At 47.4% G+C, this 20,466-nt stretch overlaps 1 protein-coding gene across 1 annotated transcript in view; it reads right to left on the bottom strand.

Moving 5' to 3' along the window:
• VPS13D (vacuolar protein sorting 13 homolog D) overlaps positions 1-12,928 on the bottom strand; it is a 222,901-nt gene extending 209,973 nt beyond the window's left edge. The window contains exons 1-5 of the mRNA XM_054720656.1: positions 12,346-12,928; positions 9,406-9,576; positions 3,840-3,917; positions 611-801; positions 432-512 (exon numbers count right to left, since the gene is read on the bottom strand). Of these exons, the coding sequence (XP_054576631.1) occupies positions 432-512; positions 611-801; positions 3,840-3,917; positions 9,406-9,502 (447 nt within the window). The 5' untranslated portion in view covers positions 9,503-9,576; positions 12,346-12,928. The remainder of the gene's footprint in view (positions 1-431; positions 513-610; positions 802-3,839; positions 3,918-9,405; positions 9,577-12,345) is intronic.
• Between the last annotated feature and the right edge of the window lie 7,538 nt (positions 12,929-20,466).

Below are 20,466 nucleotides of genomic sequence, written 5' to 3'. Positions count from 1 at the left end.
AATCAACTAGAAACGGTGCATCCGACCTCTCATTTTCCAGATGAAGAAACTGAGATCAGAGAGGTTATGTGATTTACCCTGAAACAAAAGTCATGAAAGCTTACTAGCAGGTGACGTGGCTAAATCCTTTAGCAAGGGGACTCCGACATTCAAACAGAAAGTGAAGTGAAATGTAAGTGAAACGAAAACTCCTCCTCACAGTAACCGAAGCAAGCAAAGCCTGGGCCCACAGCCTAGACGTGGGACTTGCTTTTCAGGTTTTCCCCTGGCACCGCCTGGAAAAGGGCACACCTGCACAGTCATCCCATCTACAGAGTACACCCTGTATCAGCGAGACCTATGAGAAACAAACAGCTCAGAAGTAAATACATTTAAGCCTGAGAAATAAACCCCTCTCCTGTTTCTACTTTATAAACGTCAGTAGGACTTACTTCAATATTCTCCACAATTCTCGTAACTACGGAGGCAGTGACGGAATACCAATAGGATTCCCCTTTCTGCTGGCGTTCATTCTACAAAGAAAAGAGCCAGTGTTAGCCGGAGCTAATGCTTTGCTCACGTCACGTGTCTCACCACGATGCTCTTCTGGATCAAAGGATTTCTGCCTTGCCTTCCATTTCTCCTCCAGGGCTTGAAGAAGAGCTTTCTTGCGTTCCCTTTCCAACAATTTCTCCTTTTCATCATTGAAATTTTGTATTTTTTCAGGGGCTCCAATTAAGTGAAGGCTGGAGATGGAGATCACCCAAGGGTCCACATGGGGGCGATAAAAGGGAATCTGAAGGGTTACTTTCCCAATTAAACCTAGGAAAAAGAAAATCTTGTTAAATGTCTTTACATATTTTTAATTCCTTCTATTTTTCTGTATTCTTCTAGTTTTCTTGAGGGAGCATTATTATTTTTACCTTTTTTTTAATTTAAGAAAACAGGCAACAGGTCCTTGTACTTGGGAAGCAAACGTTAGTAGGCTGAGATCAGTAATAATTAGGCACAATAAACTGGAAGCTGGGAAAAGTTCATAGGAGAGAGCTCTTGAAAGTTTCCAGGAGAGAGCTCCTGACCATAGCAAATGCAAGAGCTCTCTCCTGGAAACTACCTGTCCCCCAGCTGGGGTGTCTTTCTTCCCATGGCACCTGCACAAGCCCATGGGCACAAACCTCATTTCCTGTTCATTATTAACCTGCTGGCTAATAAGTACTTATTGGGAGTTATCAGATCTACAGTATGCCCAATCTTGCACATACCCCCTGACACGTCGGAGATGCTGCAGTGGCACTCTATCGAGGAAGAATTGATTCTTTATGAGAACTTGGCCTCATGGGAGAGCTAAAGAGCCTGGGAGAATTGTGATGGTTATTTCCCAAGTTCTACCATTTTTAGCCAAGCCTCCTAGAACTCAAGCCTTTTTTAAATTCAATTAATTAGAGGTAAGTCACCACTGAGGAATAATGCATAAGAATATCTGGCCTGGCCGAAACCGATTTGGCTCAGTGGATAGAGCGTCGGCCTGTGGACTGAAAGGTCCCAGGTTCGATTCCGGTCAAGGGCATGTACCTTGGTTGCGGGCACATCCCCAGTAGGGGTGTGCAGGAGGCAGCTGGTCGATGTTTCTCTCTCATCGATGTTTCTAGCTTTCTATCCCTCTCCCTTCCTCTCTGTAAAAAAATCAATAAAATATATTAAAAAAAAAAAAAAAGAATATCTGGCCTGTCCTCATGGATCTCTCAAAGATCCACCTCTGAAAGCCCAACCTCTGAAAGCAGCACAGTTGTCAGGGGGCGATCACCCTATATAATAAAAGGCTAATATGCAAATCGACCTAACAGCAAAACAACCAGTCGCTATGACATGCACTGACTACCAGGGGGTAGACGCTCAATGCAGGAGCTACCCCCTGGTGGCCAGTGTGCCAGAAGCAGGGCTCACGGCTGGAAAGCACAGCAGCAGTGGTGGGAGCCTCTCCCACCTCCGTGGCAGCCCTAAGGATGTCCAACTGCTGGCTACCCTGTGGGGAGCGGGCCTAAGCTGTCAGTCAGACATCCCCCGAGGGCTCCCAGACTGCGAGAGGGAGCAGGACGGGCTGATGTCCTCCCCATCATCCCCACCCCCAACCGAGAGCACAAATTTCGTGCACTGGGCCTCTGATTACCCTATAAGATCTAAAATTCAAATGGGACTGATCAGTTATACAGGGGTGGGCAAAAGTAGGTTAATAATAAGCAATAACACAAGAATAAACTGTTTCACGTACTCATAACTGTAAACCTACTTGTGCCCACCCCTGTATTTAACATAAAAGAATATCATTAACAATGGCATTTTTAATGATGACACCAAGTGATCAACTGTGCAATCCAGTACCAAATTCAGATATCTACAATAATTAAAAGAACACACATTTTAATTTGGATTTTATCTAAAACAATAAAAATACGTTTCTTATATTTAATAAAATTTATATTAAAACTGAAACATACCACTTCTCACAGCAAAGAATTTTAACAATAATTAGTGCACAGTTGCAATTCTAACCAAAATTAATTGGGGAGAGAATACATAATATTCTAATAACTATATGACTAAAATATAAATTCTGTTAGGTTTTAATTTTGCAGAACAAGCATAAAAATAATCATTTTTGCAAAAATATCAGAAAACATCAACCTTTCCCAAGAGCTTTCAATAACTCTTTCAGAAGTGTGATCATCTTGAGAGTTTTCCTTCAGATTCTAATGAGTCAGTGCCTCTGCTTCTGACTGGCTGATCACCCATCACTTGAATTGATTTAAGAAAGCCTAAATCTTCTGCAATGTTTTTGATTTGCATTGTACTTGCATTTTATTGTAATGTAAGTTCTCCAAAATAAAGGAAAGACTGATATCAACAGGCTACTGTTGAATGATGAGGGTTGCCTAAATAGAGACCAATTTTATAAGTGATCATTCAATGGAGAGTATTTTATTCCAGAACAATTCTTGCTTCCTCACCAAACCTCACAACTGCAGAACTCCTATATAGTTGCAAACATCTACTGAGTGTGTCAGGCATCGTCCTGAGTAATTTTAATGTATTAACTCAGGTATTCCCCTTTGATGTAGGTACTATTATCATCCCATCTTAAAGATGAGGAGGCACACACAGAATTGTTAGGAAACTTACCCAAGGTCACACAGCCAGAAAATGGCAGATTTAGAATATAAACCCAGGCATACTGTTCCAGAGCCCACTTTCATGCAATAAACTCTCTCAGTAATATTTATAATAAATTATCTGAAAATAAAACCCCCTTTACCTAGAACAAAAGGTCTCATATTCAGTAAACGTAAGAATCACCAGAAATGTTTATTAAAAATGAAAGCTGAGCCCTAGCTGGTGTTGCTCAGTGAAGTCAGCCTGAGGACTGAAGGATCCCAGGTTCAATTCCAGTCAAGGGTACATACCCAGGTTGTGGGCTCAATCTCCAGTGAGGGGTGTACAAGAGGCAGCCAATCAATGCTTCTCTCTCATGATTGATGTTTTTATCTCTCTCTCTTCCTCTCTCTTCCTCTCTAAAAAAATCGATATATATATATATATTATTATTTTTTTTTTTTTAAATACAAGTTGAATAACACATCCTTGGAGATTCTAATTCAGTAGGTCGGAGGCCATGTGACCTCCTCCACCATCCCAAGGTCATCCTGATACTAGTGGCCTAGAGACCACATTTTAAGATGGATCTAAACTCTGTACTTCCTACACTGCTTCTTCTTGGTCACGGACAGCCCAAGTCAAGGACTCTCAATTTCAGGTCCCAAACAATGAACACTCAACACTGCCTCCCTCTCCTTAGCTCCACGTACCAGCTTTGACTTCAAATGGTAATTCGAGTTCTTTCAAGGCATCCTTCTTTAATGGCAAGTTTTCTAATTCAACTGCACCTAAAAAATAAAAACAACATCATGTGGTTGCCAGAGGAGAGGGGGTTTGGGAGACTGGGTGAAAAAGGTGAAGAGATTAAGAACTATAAATTGGCAGTTATGAAACAGCCCGGGGACATAAAGTGAAGCATAGGGAATATTGTCAATATCAGGGGATCAGTCTGTACCAATAAAGTATATGACTGGCTAGCCACTATGCTGTACACCTGAAACTAATACAAAATAATATGGAATGCCAACTGTAATTGAAAAATAAATAAAAAAAATTACATAAAGTAATATCATGAAATGATATGGTTGTTCATCCAACAAATGCGGCAGATGCCTACTCTGTACAAATCATTGAAGGTTAAAGGGAAAGTTTTACAACTAGACGGGGCGACAAAAAGCCAACGGAGGCACCACCACCAGCCTATGTGCTTAATCAATACTAATTCCCTGGCTCCCACTCTGACATGTAAATAACAGCTGAGGTTTACAGCACATGAAGTAAGGAACCAGAGAGTAAATATTTCAGGCTTTATGGTGTCTGTTGTATATTTTCCTTTTGTTTTGTTTTTTCACAAGCCTTTAAAAATGTAGAAGCCATTTTCATTCAGCTCACAGGTGGGAATCTGGCCAGTTGGCCAGTTTGCAAGCCCCTAGTTTAGGGTATAATGTTCACTAGAGGACCATTAACATCCGAATCTCCTGGGATGAAATGCAGGCTCCTGGGCCCCCTGCCAGACATCTCTGGGATTGAAACACAGAAATTTGCAAATTTTAACAAGCTCTCCTTACCAACACACACACACCCCAAAAACAGGTGTATTGCACACAACATCTGGGAGCCTGGGAGCGTTAAACAAAGTTGGTCATGAAAAGGAATTAGACTCTCTCTTCTGGAGGGACCAGCTCCGCAGGTTCTCCTCCGCACTTCCGCTTGCAGGTGTAATAACCAAGCAGAAGGCAAAGGAACAAACAGGACCCCCACTGAAGACCTTTTCAGACCCAGCTCTGACAATGACTTAAACCCCAAAGTACAAGATGCCTCCAAGGAATAGTCTAGATCTCTCACCCTCCCCACCCTCGACTATGGAAGTCATTCATTCACACACATATACAAATCCCTGTCCTTACCAGACACTATGCTAACCACCGGGATTACAAAAAGAGAAGGCAGGATTTCCATCCTCAAAGAGCTCAGGAAACAGCCATCATTTTACAAAACTGTTTGCACCACACAAGGCAATTTCTGAGTCACTGAAATCTGTCTGAGATACATTATTTTCAAGAACAAGCAGTACAGACAGCAACCACCCAGCAACGCTTAACTGGTAAGGGAATCCAGAAAAAAGACAAGCAAGAGTTTTCCTCCAAAGACAATTAATGCAAGAAACTTGATTACTTTTCCCTCTAAATGATTATTCAAGACGAGTGCATACTTGGCTTCTAAGTAATCAAATCTAGCAATTTGGCAGATTCTGAGCAAATGTAGCCAATTTATTTCTCAGACTTTTGCGGGAACATCTGTCCATATGGGGGATCCACATACCTTAAGACTAACCAAAAGGAGCAGTTAATAACCCCAGAGAGCCCGGACAAACCGTATTTCCACATTTGGGGAGAAAATAATCTTAAGGGGGGAAAAATATCATCAAACATGTTCCTTATCAGTTGAACATGTTTCCTCTCTTTAAAGGGAGGAAAGAATGTAGTTTCTTCTTTTGAAGAGCAACATTTGCAATCTGAATCATTTGCCCTATTTGTCAATACCCAAACGAGGCTGACGGCCCTACGTTTCCTTGGCTGCTGTATAGCCTGGAGAAGTGGAACGAACGGTAGGCAATCCACACCATGAAAAATTAAAGAAGCTGCAGCCCAGAGAATGAAGGAGGTGACCTGGAAAGGAGCGGAAACAGAAGAAAGGATGAGAAGAACTGAGGACCAAGGCAAAACCACAGCAGCCATGCGTGGTTTAAGACCAAAGGCACCCACAACCGACCCTGCTGGAAGAGGTCCCTCCAAGTGTAGGCAAGTTCTTTATAAATGATAATGATGTTCATTTATTTACAGGTAAATAATATGCAGGCATATTCATGGATGGCTCTCTCATCCAAAAATGTCTCATCTCAGATTAGCAGCAAATCTAGTCACTAGAACTGGGGTGAGTTTAGAGATGGATCATTTCTCAGTAATTGCTAATGACTATTGAATCCTCTTCCCTCGGCTCTAGGTCATTAATCGGGGCCAATTTGAGATTCAGAGCTTATAGAAAGAAAAAGGAGGGGAATCTAAGTGTTGGGTTACAGATACACAGATATGCCCACAGCCCAAAGTTCAGACTCCTTGGCATGGCACTGGCAGCCACTACCTTCTGGCTCCAAACATGCCCTGCAAGTTTTCACCCTGCAAGCTTTCAGCCTTCTGCCTCCAATCACACGCTTCACTCTCCCTGGAGCCTGGTGACCCACCCACATCCCTATCAAAACCCTGCTAAGGTCCACTCTAAAGCTACCTCCATACTAGCTTTCCCAGAGCCCCACAGACAGGAGGAACGGCTCCCCTGCTTTGGACCCCATTGCATTATGCCTAGACGTCTAGTAATAACAATGTAATATATACCCCCTTGGATTACCATGTAATTTCTGTCTCCCCAACAGATTATCAGCGAGCTCTCCAAGGACAAGGAGTATAGAGATGGAGGTGGATAAGTAACAATTGTTTTTGGAGTAGTAGTAACAGCCATCATTTAGTGAGGACTCATTATGTGCCAGGCACTGCATATGCATGATCTCATTTAATCCTCACAATGGTACGAGGAAATACTATTATCTGCTCCATTTTTTAAATATGTTTATTGATTTCAGAGAGGGAGGGAGAGAGAGATAGAAACATTAATGATGAGAGAAAATCATTGATCGGCTGCCTCCTGCACGCCCCAACTGGGGACCAAGCCCACAACCCAGGCACGAGCCCTTGACTGGAATCGAACCCGGGACCCTTCAGTCCACAGGCAGATGCTCCATCCACTGAGCCAAATCAGCTAGGGCTACTCCATTTTTGAGACAAGAAAAATGAAGCTTAGAGGACAAGCAGCTCGCTTAAAACCCACAGACCCCGTAGGGGTAGCGCTAGAGTTCATACCAGATCTGTGGATCTCAGGTGGCAAGAGGGCGAGGGGGTGAAGGAGAGGCTTAAGTAACTTAGTCACAAACAGCTTTCAAATGGTGAAACCAGGGTTAGCTCCTATGCCTGAGCTCTTAGTATCTTCTACTGCCTCCACTTTCTGTATCATTCCATAACACAGAGCCGTACCCAAGGCAGGTGTTCATCGAGTGTTTGTTGAATGACTGAATGAGTGAAATCTTACACAATGCTACCTCTGTCCTTCAACCACTCATATGCTAACTTTGCATTTTTATTGCTTCTAACATGTATGCACAATTCGCCTTTCAAGTCCAACCCACCAGCCGATCCTATATTAATGATCATGATGGTGGATGATGATAACCCCAGTTGAGGGGGTTCACTATATGCCAAGAACCGCTGACTTAGGTTAAAGTGTTTAGCCCTCAGAACCTTATGAGATGGTTACTATTATCTCCAGCTTAAAGAAAGTGAAACTGAAACATGAAGAATTTTAGTAACTTGCCCGAGTTACTAGTAAATGGAGGAACTGGAATTCAAACCCAGGCTGGCTATAAAATCCAGACTTTTGACCACTACTTCAGTCTCCATGCAGACAGTAAGTATGGGCAGACAGATTAAAATAACATCTAGTGTCCTCCACCCCTAAACACTGCAAAACTATAACTGTGGCTTCAAGATCAACAAAAACCCTCAACTTCTTTACAAAGCCCTCTCAGTACCCTGTGACACCCCAACACTCTCCGCCAAGCACTGGGTGTGCTTGGATCCATAAGCATGGGCAGCATACTAACAGTGGTAATGAAAGAAAAAGCAACTTTCAATTTTTCAGGGAAATATTCCTCAGACTCCACAGGTTCGTTAAAAGCCATAGAGAATATTTTTAAAAGAAAGTAAGTATAGAAAAGCAGTTTAAAGCATCAGAGAGATACACAGTTGTTACAAGATATATTCTGTCTGAAACTGCTTAGAAATCTGTTATTAGTATAGATTCCATGATACATCATATGCCACAAAAATTTCTATTTATTCATTTCTTCAGCAAACATCCTCTCACTGTCCCCGCTGAGAGCCAGCTCTTTTCTCAGAAGGCCACAGTGTGCCGTGCTCTTTCCAGGCCCTGTACCTGCCCTTACAACTTGGTGAGCTTCACAGCGTGGATGAGAACTTCATTACGTGGCCAAAGAGGTGAACTTGGCACGACTACTGAACTTTGAACATAGCCTCTTCCCGGACAGGCTGGTCACTTTCACTTTGCATTTCAGCAGCTCCTTCCAATGATGGGAGGACAAGCAGCAGGAGGGGATTGGGGAAGAACCGTTTCTGTTTCCAATGACGGGAAGGAAGTGGAGGTGTGACCGTGATAGCTCCCCACAGCCTATGGCTGCCACCACAATCCTTTCACCGGTGTGGATGGGTCAGAAAGACCCGGAAAGCAGCACCTCTGGGGAAGGGTACCCACTGACCGGCACCCTATGCTCAGACTGCACCATCATCTGCATCACTGCTATCGCCACTACCTGTCCTGACCCACTTGCCAAAAGTCACACTCCAGGAAGCTGAGATCTGACCATACTGGAGGCCTCCTGTCCACTCTCTAGGATCCCACATGCTTGCGGACTGACTTTATCTCCTTTCTCGGGATTTAGTAAAGGGTTACATTTTGAGATGAGCAAAGAGAACTTAAATTAAAACACGGAGAAGGAGAAAAAAAGCAGTTTTCCAATCCCCCCACCAAACCACGGGACTGCATTTACCGAGTAGAGACCTATACAGGCTCTAATGTCTCAAGCTTTCGGGACTCGACTACTAAGCAAGACAAGACCCTCAGTAAGTTCTGGGACACCTCAAGGGAACATAATGGAAAACCTTGACCGGGTGTCTATGACACGCCAGCAGAGGAGCTTCAACTGTTTCTCCATCTGATCTTCACAGCAACTGTGTCAGCCTCGTTTTCTAAAGAAACTGAGGCTCCAAATTTCAATGATTTGTTTCTATAGCTAACAAGTAACACAGCGGGATTTAAAGCCAAAGCCAATGCCACTATCAATATATCATGGCTGCCTCAATAACCCATCATAAGGCTAAAATGTTAACTGGGGTAAAGCACAGTCACCAGTAGTATAGTTTTTAAAAAAATTAATAACTCCCTAAAATCTACAGCAATACAGCTACATGTTTAAGTTACCCTACAATAATAATCAGTGTCATATGGAAGGAAAAATTTCCTTTTACACATATCTAATAAAAAAGCCATCTGAGCACCATGTTTTATCATTCTCAATCCAGCAGAGAGAACACAGAAAGAAGTGCCGTCTGCAAAGGCAATTCTTTACCAAAGAGAGATACATGCACTCACCTTTCAGAAGCGCAACAGAGAGCTGGTCAGTGTTCAGGTTATTGACGTATTTCCCCAGATAGGTATTGAGAACCCAGGCTACAAGCCCTTCCAACATGACTAGATCCCCAAGACAAGGTGTTTAAAAATCACGGATCATTCTTCATCTCTCTCTCATGATCACAGAAGAATCTGAAAGAAAAGGAAAAAAAGGGAAATCAACAGAAAAACCAGATGATTTGTTAAGCTGATTTTTCCTACTCTACCTAAAGGTGGAGGAACGAAAGCCCAGGTTTAAGAAAACGCGGGGTGAGAAGCACTGTAAGATGCCCCATTAGTAAATGGAGGACCAAACCAACACATCGACATTCTGATGCAGCTGCTAGGAATAGTCACTTAGAAATCTACCAAATATCACCTACAATGCAAAGTTGCATGTCTTTTCAATGTAACCCATCACTGAACTGCTTGCTTTTAGTGCCTCACCTTGGGACTAGACTGTCCTGACCAAAGGTTCTCCTCCAGGTATGATTTGGCAATGTCTAGAGACATTTTTGATTGTGAAGAGTGGGAAGTGCTATCTTGTGGGTAAAAACCATGGATGCTGTTAAACATGCTACAATGCGTACGTAACACCCCACAGCAAAGAATTACCTAGCCAGAATGTCAACAGTGCTGAGACTGAAATCCTGTTTTAGATTAAAGCAAAACTGCACTAAGAGATTGTATCAATGAACTTTATATTCTGCAATGATCCTCTTTAAGGCTCCCCTAATTCCATTTTGCAAATTTGTTCATTGGGATCTTTTGTAAAATAATATAAAAGGAAGAGAGAAGGCAGTGGTTATTCACAGTTCTTAAATGTCCTGAAGATAGATTACTGGGGCCTGATGCTGATACAATGAACTATCTTAGTCAGTAATCACACACCCCAGAGAACATCTGGTTCTGGCTACAGTATTTACCTTCAGCACTAAATCACTACTGCCTATCATTATTAATAATAGCAGGTAATGCCCTGACTGGTTTGGCTCAGTGGATAGAGCATCAGCCTGGGGACTGTGAAGGGTCCCAGGTTCGATTCTGGTCAAGGGCATGTACCTTGGTTGCGGGCACCTCCCCAGTGGGGGGTGTGCAGGAGGCAGCTGATCGATGTTTCTCTCTCATCGATGTTTCTAGCTTTCTATCCCTCTCCCTTCCTCTCTGTAAAAAATCAATAAAATTAAAAAAATAATAATAGGAGGTATTTATTAGTATTACAAAAGTACATATAGATTTTTAGTATTACAAAATGTTAATATTCAAGCCAGACCGGCATGGCTCAGTGGTTGATCACTGACCTATGAACCAGGTCATGGTTCGATTCCCGGTCAGAGCACATGCCGGGGTGGCAGCCTCACCCCCTAGCAGGGGGCATGCAGCCAATCAATGATTCTCATCATTGATGTTTCTATTTCTCTCTCCCTCTCCCTTCCGCTCTGAAATCGGTTTTTTAAAGAAGTTAATATTTGGGAACTTGCGACACCGTTTAAACGGGTCCCCAGATCGATCGCTCAACTAGCAGGTCCCAATGAGAACTGTGAGCTCCAAACCGCGGGACAGCAGATTTGCTATGGCAGGCATCCCACTGGGAGCCAGCCCTTTCGGGATCCTTTCCAAGCACTCTCTGCCCCTCCTCCAGCGATTCATCTTAGCGCCAGAAGATACACTGATCCCAACGGAAGGGCTGCCACACCCAACAGAGCCCCAAAACAAGGCCCTGGAAGAGTTAACCTCCAGGAAAGACTTGTCAACATCGTCTTGCACTTCCACACAGACTAACTTCTGTTTGTCAACAATGACAGTACAAATTAACAAGCAAATAAATGGCATTTGGTGAAGTACTAATTTCCTTCCAAAGATTTCTTTTTAAAGCTACATTTTGTGTAAAACGGGGAATCTGCTAAAGATTACTGGATGCATTCACTTAAAGAACAGGTTTTTCAAAGTGGTGTTTTTTTTTTTAATCCTCACCCGAGGACATGCTTTTAAAATAAGAAATGTTTAACGGTCCGAGTAAAAGAAACATTTCTTTATTTTAACTTCAAACAAGCAAACCTGCGAAAACAAAATGTGAACCTGACTAGCCTAGTCTGATTTGTGCGGGCTCCAAACACACTTAGGCAAAGCGCCAGAGTCCGAGTACTCTTTATTTTTGGAGTTCCTTCCACTGAGGTCGGCCCTACCTGCCAACAAACTCTCTCTCTCAAGTACCAACGACAAACGCTCTCCCGGTAAACGGACACCCCTGTGGGCTCGTACACAAGACCGGGCCCTCCCCGACTTCCACCCTGAAGGTGCAAGAATGCAAAGCACGGATTGAAAGATGGGGCAAGGCGCCCTGTCAAATGCCCAGGTCAGTACCCTGAGCCCCAGGCCAGGGAGCATGATCAGCTCGGCTAAGCATCCAGCCCAGGCGGGAGGCCACTTCGCGCATTCCCGTCCGGAGTCCGGTGTCAGGCCGGGCCGCCAGCCTGGCCCGAACCCCAAGTGTTTACACTCAGGTCCCTCACGGATTCTAGGCAGCTGCCGAGCGCTAACCCCCGGCGGGCCTCCCCGAATCGGTGGGGCAGGTGACCCTGGGGGATCAGCGCGGCGCCCACGGGCAGACGAGGCGCCCGGCAGTGACCTTGAGCCAGGCCACTCCCTCGAGGGGCGGCGGGAGCCGGTGTAGGAAGGGCTGGCAGCTGGACCCCGGCGCCCCACCCAGCAGCGGCCGGGCTCGGTGCAACCCGCTCCCGGGAAGCTCGGGGATCGGGGGGCGACAGGGGGGCGGATGCCAAGGCCCGGGGTCCACAAGGCGAGGCTCCCACAGCCCTCCGGCCGCCCCCTCTGCTCTCGCCACCCCACGCGCTGCTCTACGGAGCAGGGACCCCACCTCCCGGAGAAAGCCTGGAGGGTCCGGCGCCGGGGACCCCATACCTGGGAGGTGGGGCTCAACCAGGGCGTGACCCCGGGAGGCGAGGTGCGACGGCAGATGGGAGGCCTGAGGTCCCACCTGCAGAGCGTGACCCCAGAAGGCTGGTGAGGGGGGTGGTCAGGACCCCCTGGAGAACTGACTGGCGCCCCATTCCTGGGTGTCAGATGGAGGGGCTCGCACACTGGGGCCCCGCACGGAGACCGAGGGTCAGGGGAGAAGAGGTGGACTGACACCGCCCCGATGCCGGGGTGGCAGGTGCCGGGACCCTGGAGCGGGTGCCGGGTCCGGCGGGGGCTCGGACTCCCCCAGCGCCCGGACGCCGGGGTCCCAGGAGGCTCAGGCAACCCGAGCCCGAGGCGGCGGTGCCTGCGGGGACTCGGACGCAAAGGTCCCCGCGAGGGCGGCAGCTCCGCGCCGTCGGAGGCTCCAGGGCTCCCGGAGGATTTCCGACGGTCTGAGGGCCGGACGCCGGGTCCCGGCTCCAGGCGCCGCGCTCCCCGCGGGCGGACCCCGACCCCCAGGTCTGTAGCGAAGCCGGAGCGGCCGACCGCCAGCCCACGCCCGCCCCGCGGCCCCCGCTCAGCCCGGCGCCTCCCCGCCTCGGCCCGTACCTGTCGGGGTCCCGGCGCCCGCCCGAGCTCGGCACTGCGCGCTGCTTCCTCCCCGCCGCTCCTCAATGGCGCTGAGGCGGCGCTCCGGCCCGCCCAGACCCGACCAATCGAGCGGCCGACGCGCCGGCGCCTGGGCAGCCGAGCGCCGAGTCATCGAGGAGGCGCCCCCTGGCGCAGCGCGGGCCACAAGTGAATCTGGCGCAGACCGAATGGAAACCCAGGGTTCTTCCTTCTGCCGTCTCACCCACCCAGTCAGATCTCTGCTTAGCGGCCTCAGGGGTCTGTTAAAACCTAATTCAGACCACGCCTCTTCCCTGCCTAAAACGGCTTCCCCATTAGACGTAAAACCAACGTCTTGAGTTGACACCAAGATCCTATTGGCTTTGGCCCATTCCTGCCTGGCCCACTCGGCCACAGCATCCACCTTTCCTTTGCCGTTCTACCGCTTAGGGTGCTTCCCCCCGCCCCCCACCCCCACCACCACTGCTGCCCAATAGAAAGATAATGCAAACCACATAGCACTTTTAAATGTACTGAGTTGACACATTTTTTAAAAAAGAAAGTGAAATGAATAATGCACTTTATTTAATCCAATATGTCCTGAATATTATTATCTCAACCTGTAGCTAACAGAAAAAATATTAATGAGATACCATAGGGGTTTTTATAGTAAGCTTTGAAATCTAGTGTGTATTTTACACTTAAATCACACCTGAGTTCTAACTGGCCACATTTCAAGTGCTCAATAAACTTATATGGCTCCAGAGCAGCTAGAAAGCTGAATCCTCTTGCTTCAAATGTTCCCACTCCACCCTAGCCGGTTTGGCTCAGTGGACAGAGCTGTGGACTAAAGGGTCCCGGGTTCGATTCTGGTCAAGGGCACATGCCCAGTTGCGGGCTCAATCCCCTGTAGGGGGTGTGCAGGAGGCAGCCAATCAATGATTCTCTCTCATATCATTGATGTTTCTATCTCTCTCTCCCTCTCCCTTCCTCTCTGAAATCAATAAAAATATATTTTTTTAAAAGTTCCCACTCCAACAGCAGATGACTGGATCAGAAAACTGTGGTACATCTACACAATGGAATACTATGCTGCCATAAAAAAGAAGGAATTCTCATCATTTGCAGCAACCTGGATGGAATTGGAGAACATTATGTTAAGTGAAATAAGCCAGTCAATGAAAGAAAAATACCACATGATCTCACTCATTTATGGATAATAAAGAACATTATAAACTTGAACAAAAAGACAGATACAGAGACAGTAAAGCATCAAACAGACTGTCAAATTTCAGGGGGAAAGTTAGGGAGAGGTGGGGGAGATAAGAGATCAATCAAAGGACTTGTATGCATGCATATAAGCATAACCAACGGATGCAAAACTCTGGGGGGGGAGGGCATATTTGGGAGTGGGGTGGGGGTGGCAATGGTAAGATATGTACACATATAATACCTTAATAAAAAATTTGAGAGAAAAAAAAAGTTCCCACTCCAAGAGGATTTCCCTGCTACCCTACCTTAAGGTCCCCTCATCTGCTACCCTATTGTATTTCCTCACAGAATGTAATGCTACCTGAGATTATCTTATTTATTTGCTCTTACATGGTATCCTTCCCCATCCTGAACATTCGCTGAAAGCAGAGATTTTCTTTTCACAGAGGTTTCTTCACCTAGACATTGCCTAGAACAGACAAGACTCAATAAAGGTGCTAAGAATGAATGAATGAACAAATGGACACTTGATTTTGCATCGTCCCCAGAAGAACAGGAAGAACACTAGAGGCTCATAAAAAGTCAGGAAATGCAGGCCACAGGATGGCCAGGTGGCAATAGTATATTTACCAAGTAATTACCAGCCATCATAATGGTAAGCTCATGGGCTGAGGCATTCCTCTGAAGTGGCATCCACCTATCAGAACCTCAACACTGGGTCCCCTCAGGGCTGAGGTTTGGGTGTAAAATCCCTGGACTCCACAGATGAAAAGCAGGAGAGGAGCCAACACCTGGATTACCGGAGGAGTTTATTTAAAATGCAGGTGCCGGCCCGGCCGGCGTGCTCAGTGGTTGAGCATCGACCCGTGAACCAGGAGATCACTGTTCTATTCCCAGTCAGGGCACATGCCTGGGTGTGCACTCTATCCCCAGTAGGGGGCGTGCAGGATGCAGCCGATTGATGATTCTCTTTCATCATTGATGTTTCTATCTCTCTCTCCCTCTCCCTTCCTCTCTCTGAAATCAATAAAAACTTTTTTATTTTAAATGCAGGTGCCGGGGTACCATTCATTCAACCAGTATTAGTTAAAGTGTCTGTGCCTCAGTTTCTTAACAATCTAAACATGCTAGTACATTTATCGCACAGCAATCCCACACCAGGTATTTAACCAAGAGAAATGAAAGCACATGCATGCACAGACTTATACACAGGTGTTCATAGCAGCTTTATTCATAACTAGTGGCCCGGTGCATGAAATTCATGCACATTAAAAGGGAATGAATTAGAGGAAATATTTTAATATTGCTATTTGCCCTTTCTCTATAATAGAAGTGTCAGAGATGAAAGAAAATTAGTAAAATGTATATGAAAACCTTCCTTCTGTCAGAGTCTAGGGCATGCCGTGGGACCCAGAGTCAAGTCCCTGCCCACCCGTGCATGCCTCAAAATCTAGCAAAACCCAGACACAGCCGGCCCCACCCCCATTGGGGGAGATCCAGACCCAGCCAGCCCCTCCCCCATCAAGCCCTGCTGGGCGGGAGGGGGCACAGCATGAGGTCCCCAGTCAAGCCCCACTGGGCAAGGGGTGCAGCCTCAGGTTCCCCGCCCCGGCCCAGCTCCATGAAGCCTCAGGTCCCTGCTGGTCACTCGTTATGGGAACCCTGCCTCCACTGTGGGCACAGCCATATTGTGACAGTGTGGTGGTTAATTTGCATATTACCTCTTTATTATATAGGATAGCCCCAAACTGGAAGTAATCAAAATGTCCATCAACAGGAGAAGGAATAAACAGATAACAATTTACCCACACCGTGGAATACTACTCAGCAATGAAAAGAAACAAAGTACTGATTCAGGCACTAGCTTGGAGGAACCTCAAAGTATTAGCTGTGTGTGTGTGTGTGTGTGTGTGTGTGTGTGTGTGTGGCAGGGGACGGGGGGAGCCAGACCACAAAAAATGACATACTGTAATGATTCCATTTCTATGACATTCTAGAAGAGACCAAACTAGAATGGCACCAGCACATCAGTGGTGGCCAATGGCCAGAGGTGGTGGGAGGGGATTGCTGAGACAGGGGCATGAGGGAACTTTCCGGAGTGATGGAACTGGTCCAGATCCGGATTGTTGTGATCACAAGGCTGTCCACCGTTCTCAAAATTCCTTGAAGTGTTCACTTAAAATTGGCAAATTGTTTTTTTCTGTAAATTATTCCTCAAGCCGGGCTGGTGTGGCTCAGTGATTGAGCTTCGACCTATGAACCAGGAGGTCACGGTTTGATTCCAGGTCAGGGCACATGCCCGGGTTGTGGCTCGATCCCCAGTAGGGGGTGTGCAGGAGGCAGCCGATCAATGATTCACTCTCATCATTGATGTTTCTACCTCTCTCTCCCCCTCCCTTCCTCTCTGAAGCCAATAAAAATAATTAATTTAAAATGAAAGAGAAGTCCCCTTTGACTTGCTTGTGAAATTCTATGGAGCTGGTTATCAAGAGTCTCCCATAGTAACCAGATTGCTCATCCTACTTGACTCCTTCGATAAGTATCAAGCCCAGCCAGCCCTCCCCTACGATTCCTCCTCTGCAGAGCAGGGATAATGGGTACTTCCCTGTCTCTCAGGGCAATTATGCAGATAAAGTAACTGGAGTTCAATTTCCCAACTCAGACTGGCAAAGCCACGGGTCTTCTCACACTCCGGGGCTGGGACTCCTCCCATCGTGCTGAAAATGAAGCCTTCCCCTCCACCCTTTCCGTGGCTTCTGACGCCACCCTCCCCAACCTCACGTTCTGTCCTACCCCCAGGTCCCAAGGGTGGCCAGCCCTCCCTTCCCCAAGGCCGCGCAGAGGCCAGCTCCTCAGAAAAGCCTTCATCAACTCACCTTGCAAACTAGCAGCCCCTCCACCCTTCTCTGTCCCCTCATGTCAGTGGTCGGCAAACCGCGGCTCGAGAGCCACATGCGGCTCTTTGGCCCCCTGAGTGTGGCTCTTCCACAAAATACCACATACCCTAATTAAGTTAATAACCATGTACCTACCTATATAGTTTAAGTTTAAAAAATTTGGCTCTCAAAAGAAATTTCAATCGTTGTACTGTTGATATTTAGCTCTGTTGACTAATGAGTTTGCCGACCACTGCCTTATGTTACTTTATTTTCCTTCTTAGCACTTACCACCCCCTGGCATAGCCTACAGGTATTTCTATTCATAGCCCCTCCTAGCGTGTCAGCTTCAACAGCGACCTGGTCTGTCCTGAACTCTGTTGGACCCCCAGCACACACACACACACACACAAAATAACAACTAATATTTATTGAGCACTTGCTATGTGCCAGGCAGTGTTCCAAGCATTTTACATGTAGTAATTCATGTGATCCCTTACTCTAAGGGAGGTACTATTTTAATCCCATTTTCACTGATAAGGAGAGTGAGGCACAGAGAAGTTCATTAACCTGCCTGAGGTCACACAGACAGGAAGTGGTAGAGGCAGGGCTCACCCCTGGGCAGGTGAGATGTGAGAGCCCAGGACTCCTGACTCCTGTGCTAGTCCATCCACTACTGTGCTCCATCTTCACAACGAGTGAACGAAAACTAGGTAAAGAGGAACAAACACGCTGCTCGCTCCCCACCCACGCCGGCCCTGCCTTAGAGACACCACTGCTCCTGGATAGCTAAAGCAAAGAAAGAGGCAGGAGGGGCTCACCGGGCCCATTTGACAGGTCACCCCAACAGACAAGTGGCCGTCTTCGGTTGCTTCAAATTGACCCCGGGGGGTATTGCGGTTTATGCAGGCACACCTCGTCCTATTGCGCTCCTCCCCACTGTGCTTCTGGATGTTGCATTTTTTATAAATTGGTGTAATTTCTTTATTCATTCACACGGGACAGCTATTGTTGTGTTGGCTGTTGTCATTTTTTTAAATATATTTTATTGATTTTTTACAGAGAGGAAGAGAGAGGGATAGAGAGCTAGAAACATCGATGAGAGAGAAACATCGATCAGCTGCCTCTTGCACACCCCCTACTGGGGATGTGCCCGCAACCAAGGTACATGCCCTTGACCGGAATCGAACCTGGGACCCTTCAGTCCACTGAGCCAAACCGGTTTCGGCATGGATGTTGCATTTTTTATAAATTGAAATCAAGACCCTCCACCAGCAACAATATGACGACTCGCTTTACTGCAGTGGTCGGTCTGGAAGCAACCCGCAGTGGCTCTGAGGTATGCCTGTGTAAGTATGGTCACTTCACTGGGAGTGTCTTATCACTCATATTTTGTTCTAATATTTGTTCTTTTTTTTTTTTTTTTTTTTTTGTTAATCCTCGCCCAAGGATATTCTTTTTTTCCATTGATTTTTAGAGAGAGTAGAAGGGAGGGGGAAAGACAGAGAGATTGTTTGCCTCCCCGCACTCGCCCCGGGATGGAGCCTGCAACCAAGGTACCTGCCCTTGACGTGGAATCAGACCTGGAACCCTTCAGTCCTCGGGCCGACGCTCTAACCAGCCAGGGCCCCATCTTTGTTCTGTGTCCTCATATTCTGGAAGAGCTCCAGAGCCACAGCGGGGAAACCAGTGTTTGTTATTCCCATCAAAGCCCTTCCCATCACAGCGGACTTTATGGTACTGGGTGACTTTCCGAAGCCCTTAAGGATGGGGACTGGTTGCCAAGGAAACCAGCCACGTGATTCAAGGTTGGAACTTTCAGCCAACCACCCCCCTACCTCCGGGTTAGAGAGAGCAGCTGGAGTTGGAACCCATCACCAATGGCCAATGATGTCATCAATCATGCCTGTGTAATGACGCCTCAAAAAACTCCCAAAAGGATGAGAGCTCCCCGGTTACTGACTCCGTGGAGGTGCTGGGAGGGTGGTGCACCAGAGAGAACATGGACACCCCCCGCCCCTCCCCCCCCGGCCCGAACCTACCCCCTCGGTGTCTTCCCACAGAAACCTTGCCCACCATCTCTTCCCTCTGGCTGTTCCTGAGTCTGGGTTGTGTCCTTGGTAATAACTGGTAATCGAGTGAGTAAGCTGTTTTCCTGAGTTCTGGGAGCCGCTCTAGCAGGTTGACCAAGCCCAAGAAGGGGGTCGTGGAGCCTGTGGGTTATAGGTGATGGGCAGGAGCACAGGTGCAGCCGGGACTGGTGACTGGCCTCTGAAGTGAGGACAGCCCTTCGGGGCTGAGCCCCCAGCCTGTGGGCTCTGACACCATTTCTGTTAGGGGCAAAAACAGAATAGTGGAGACGAACCATCGTTATAAGAAATGTTAATCATGCTCTATTAACCGTGATTGCCTTGTTCTGATTAAAGAAAGGACATTCTAACCTGGCTGGGAGTTGTACGCCCCCGGGACCGGGGAGTCAACCTTGGATCTTGCAGTCAACCTTGGAACACGGTCCATTTTCATTCAAGAACTGCCTAATATCATGGAAAGATGAACAACCTTGTTGCCCAAACAATGGAGTCTCGCCCCAGCCCATGCCTGTAATCCCTACTTCCCCACATAATCCTTGTCCTGCCCTGATTAAGCAGCTGGCTTATGGGGGGCTGCAGAGCAGATGTTTGTGGATGGCCTGCTGCTCCCCCGTGCTGCCGGCAGTATTGGAGTAAATGCTCATATATGACTCAACGCTGCTGGCTCTGCTTAATTGGCTCCAGTAGTGACAGGCAGCCTGGACCCCTTCGTTGTCGGGGTTCATCTCCAGGTAGGTCGCGTGGGAATTGAACTGCTTGGTGTGTAGAGAGAAAACCACATTGGGTGATCACAAGTGCCACAAGCAGAAAGCTGAGAGGAGACACAGGAATGGTTTTCCTTTCCGTCCCCTCGCACTGAACCGCCTGTGACTACCCAGCCTACAGATGGGGACACCGTCCCAGGGAGGCGGAGAGCGAGTGGGGGCAGCAGAGCACAGCAGAGGGTGGTCACAGGTAGAAACCACTGGGAGGGGGTGGGGAGGAGAAATACACCCGGCCTCCCTCCCGTCCCACCCCCAGTCTCCTGTTGGTGCCTTCCCAAGGGCAAACCCAGCTGGAAGGCTGAGGGCGGGGGCGGGGCATGTGGCCTGCAGGGGGCAGCCTCGGGCTGCAGAGCTGGGCGGAACGAGGAACTAGAGGGGTGTGTGCAGAACCACCCGCACACGGCCCGTCTCTTTCCCTCTGCCCCCCCTCGCCAGCGCTCAATGTAGCCAAAGGGGCCACCCCACCTCCTGGTAGAGGCCACAAGGGCCACCCTCCGCCCGGCCCCCACCCCCGCCCCTGGAGACATCTTTCCAAAACACAGATCTGGAGGCATCTCCCCACTGGTTCCA

This window comes from Eptesicus fuscus, chromosome 9, assembly GCF_027574615.1.
Source record: "Eptesicus fuscus isolate TK198812 chromosome 9, DD_ASM_mEF_20220401, whole genome shotgun sequence".
Classification (NCBI taxonomy): domain Eukaryota; kingdom Metazoa; phylum Chordata; class Mammalia; order Chiroptera; family Vespertilionidae; genus Eptesicus; species Eptesicus fuscus.
Note: the sequence above shows the minus strand (reverse complement) of the source record. Positions and strands in the feature narration are given on the sequence as shown.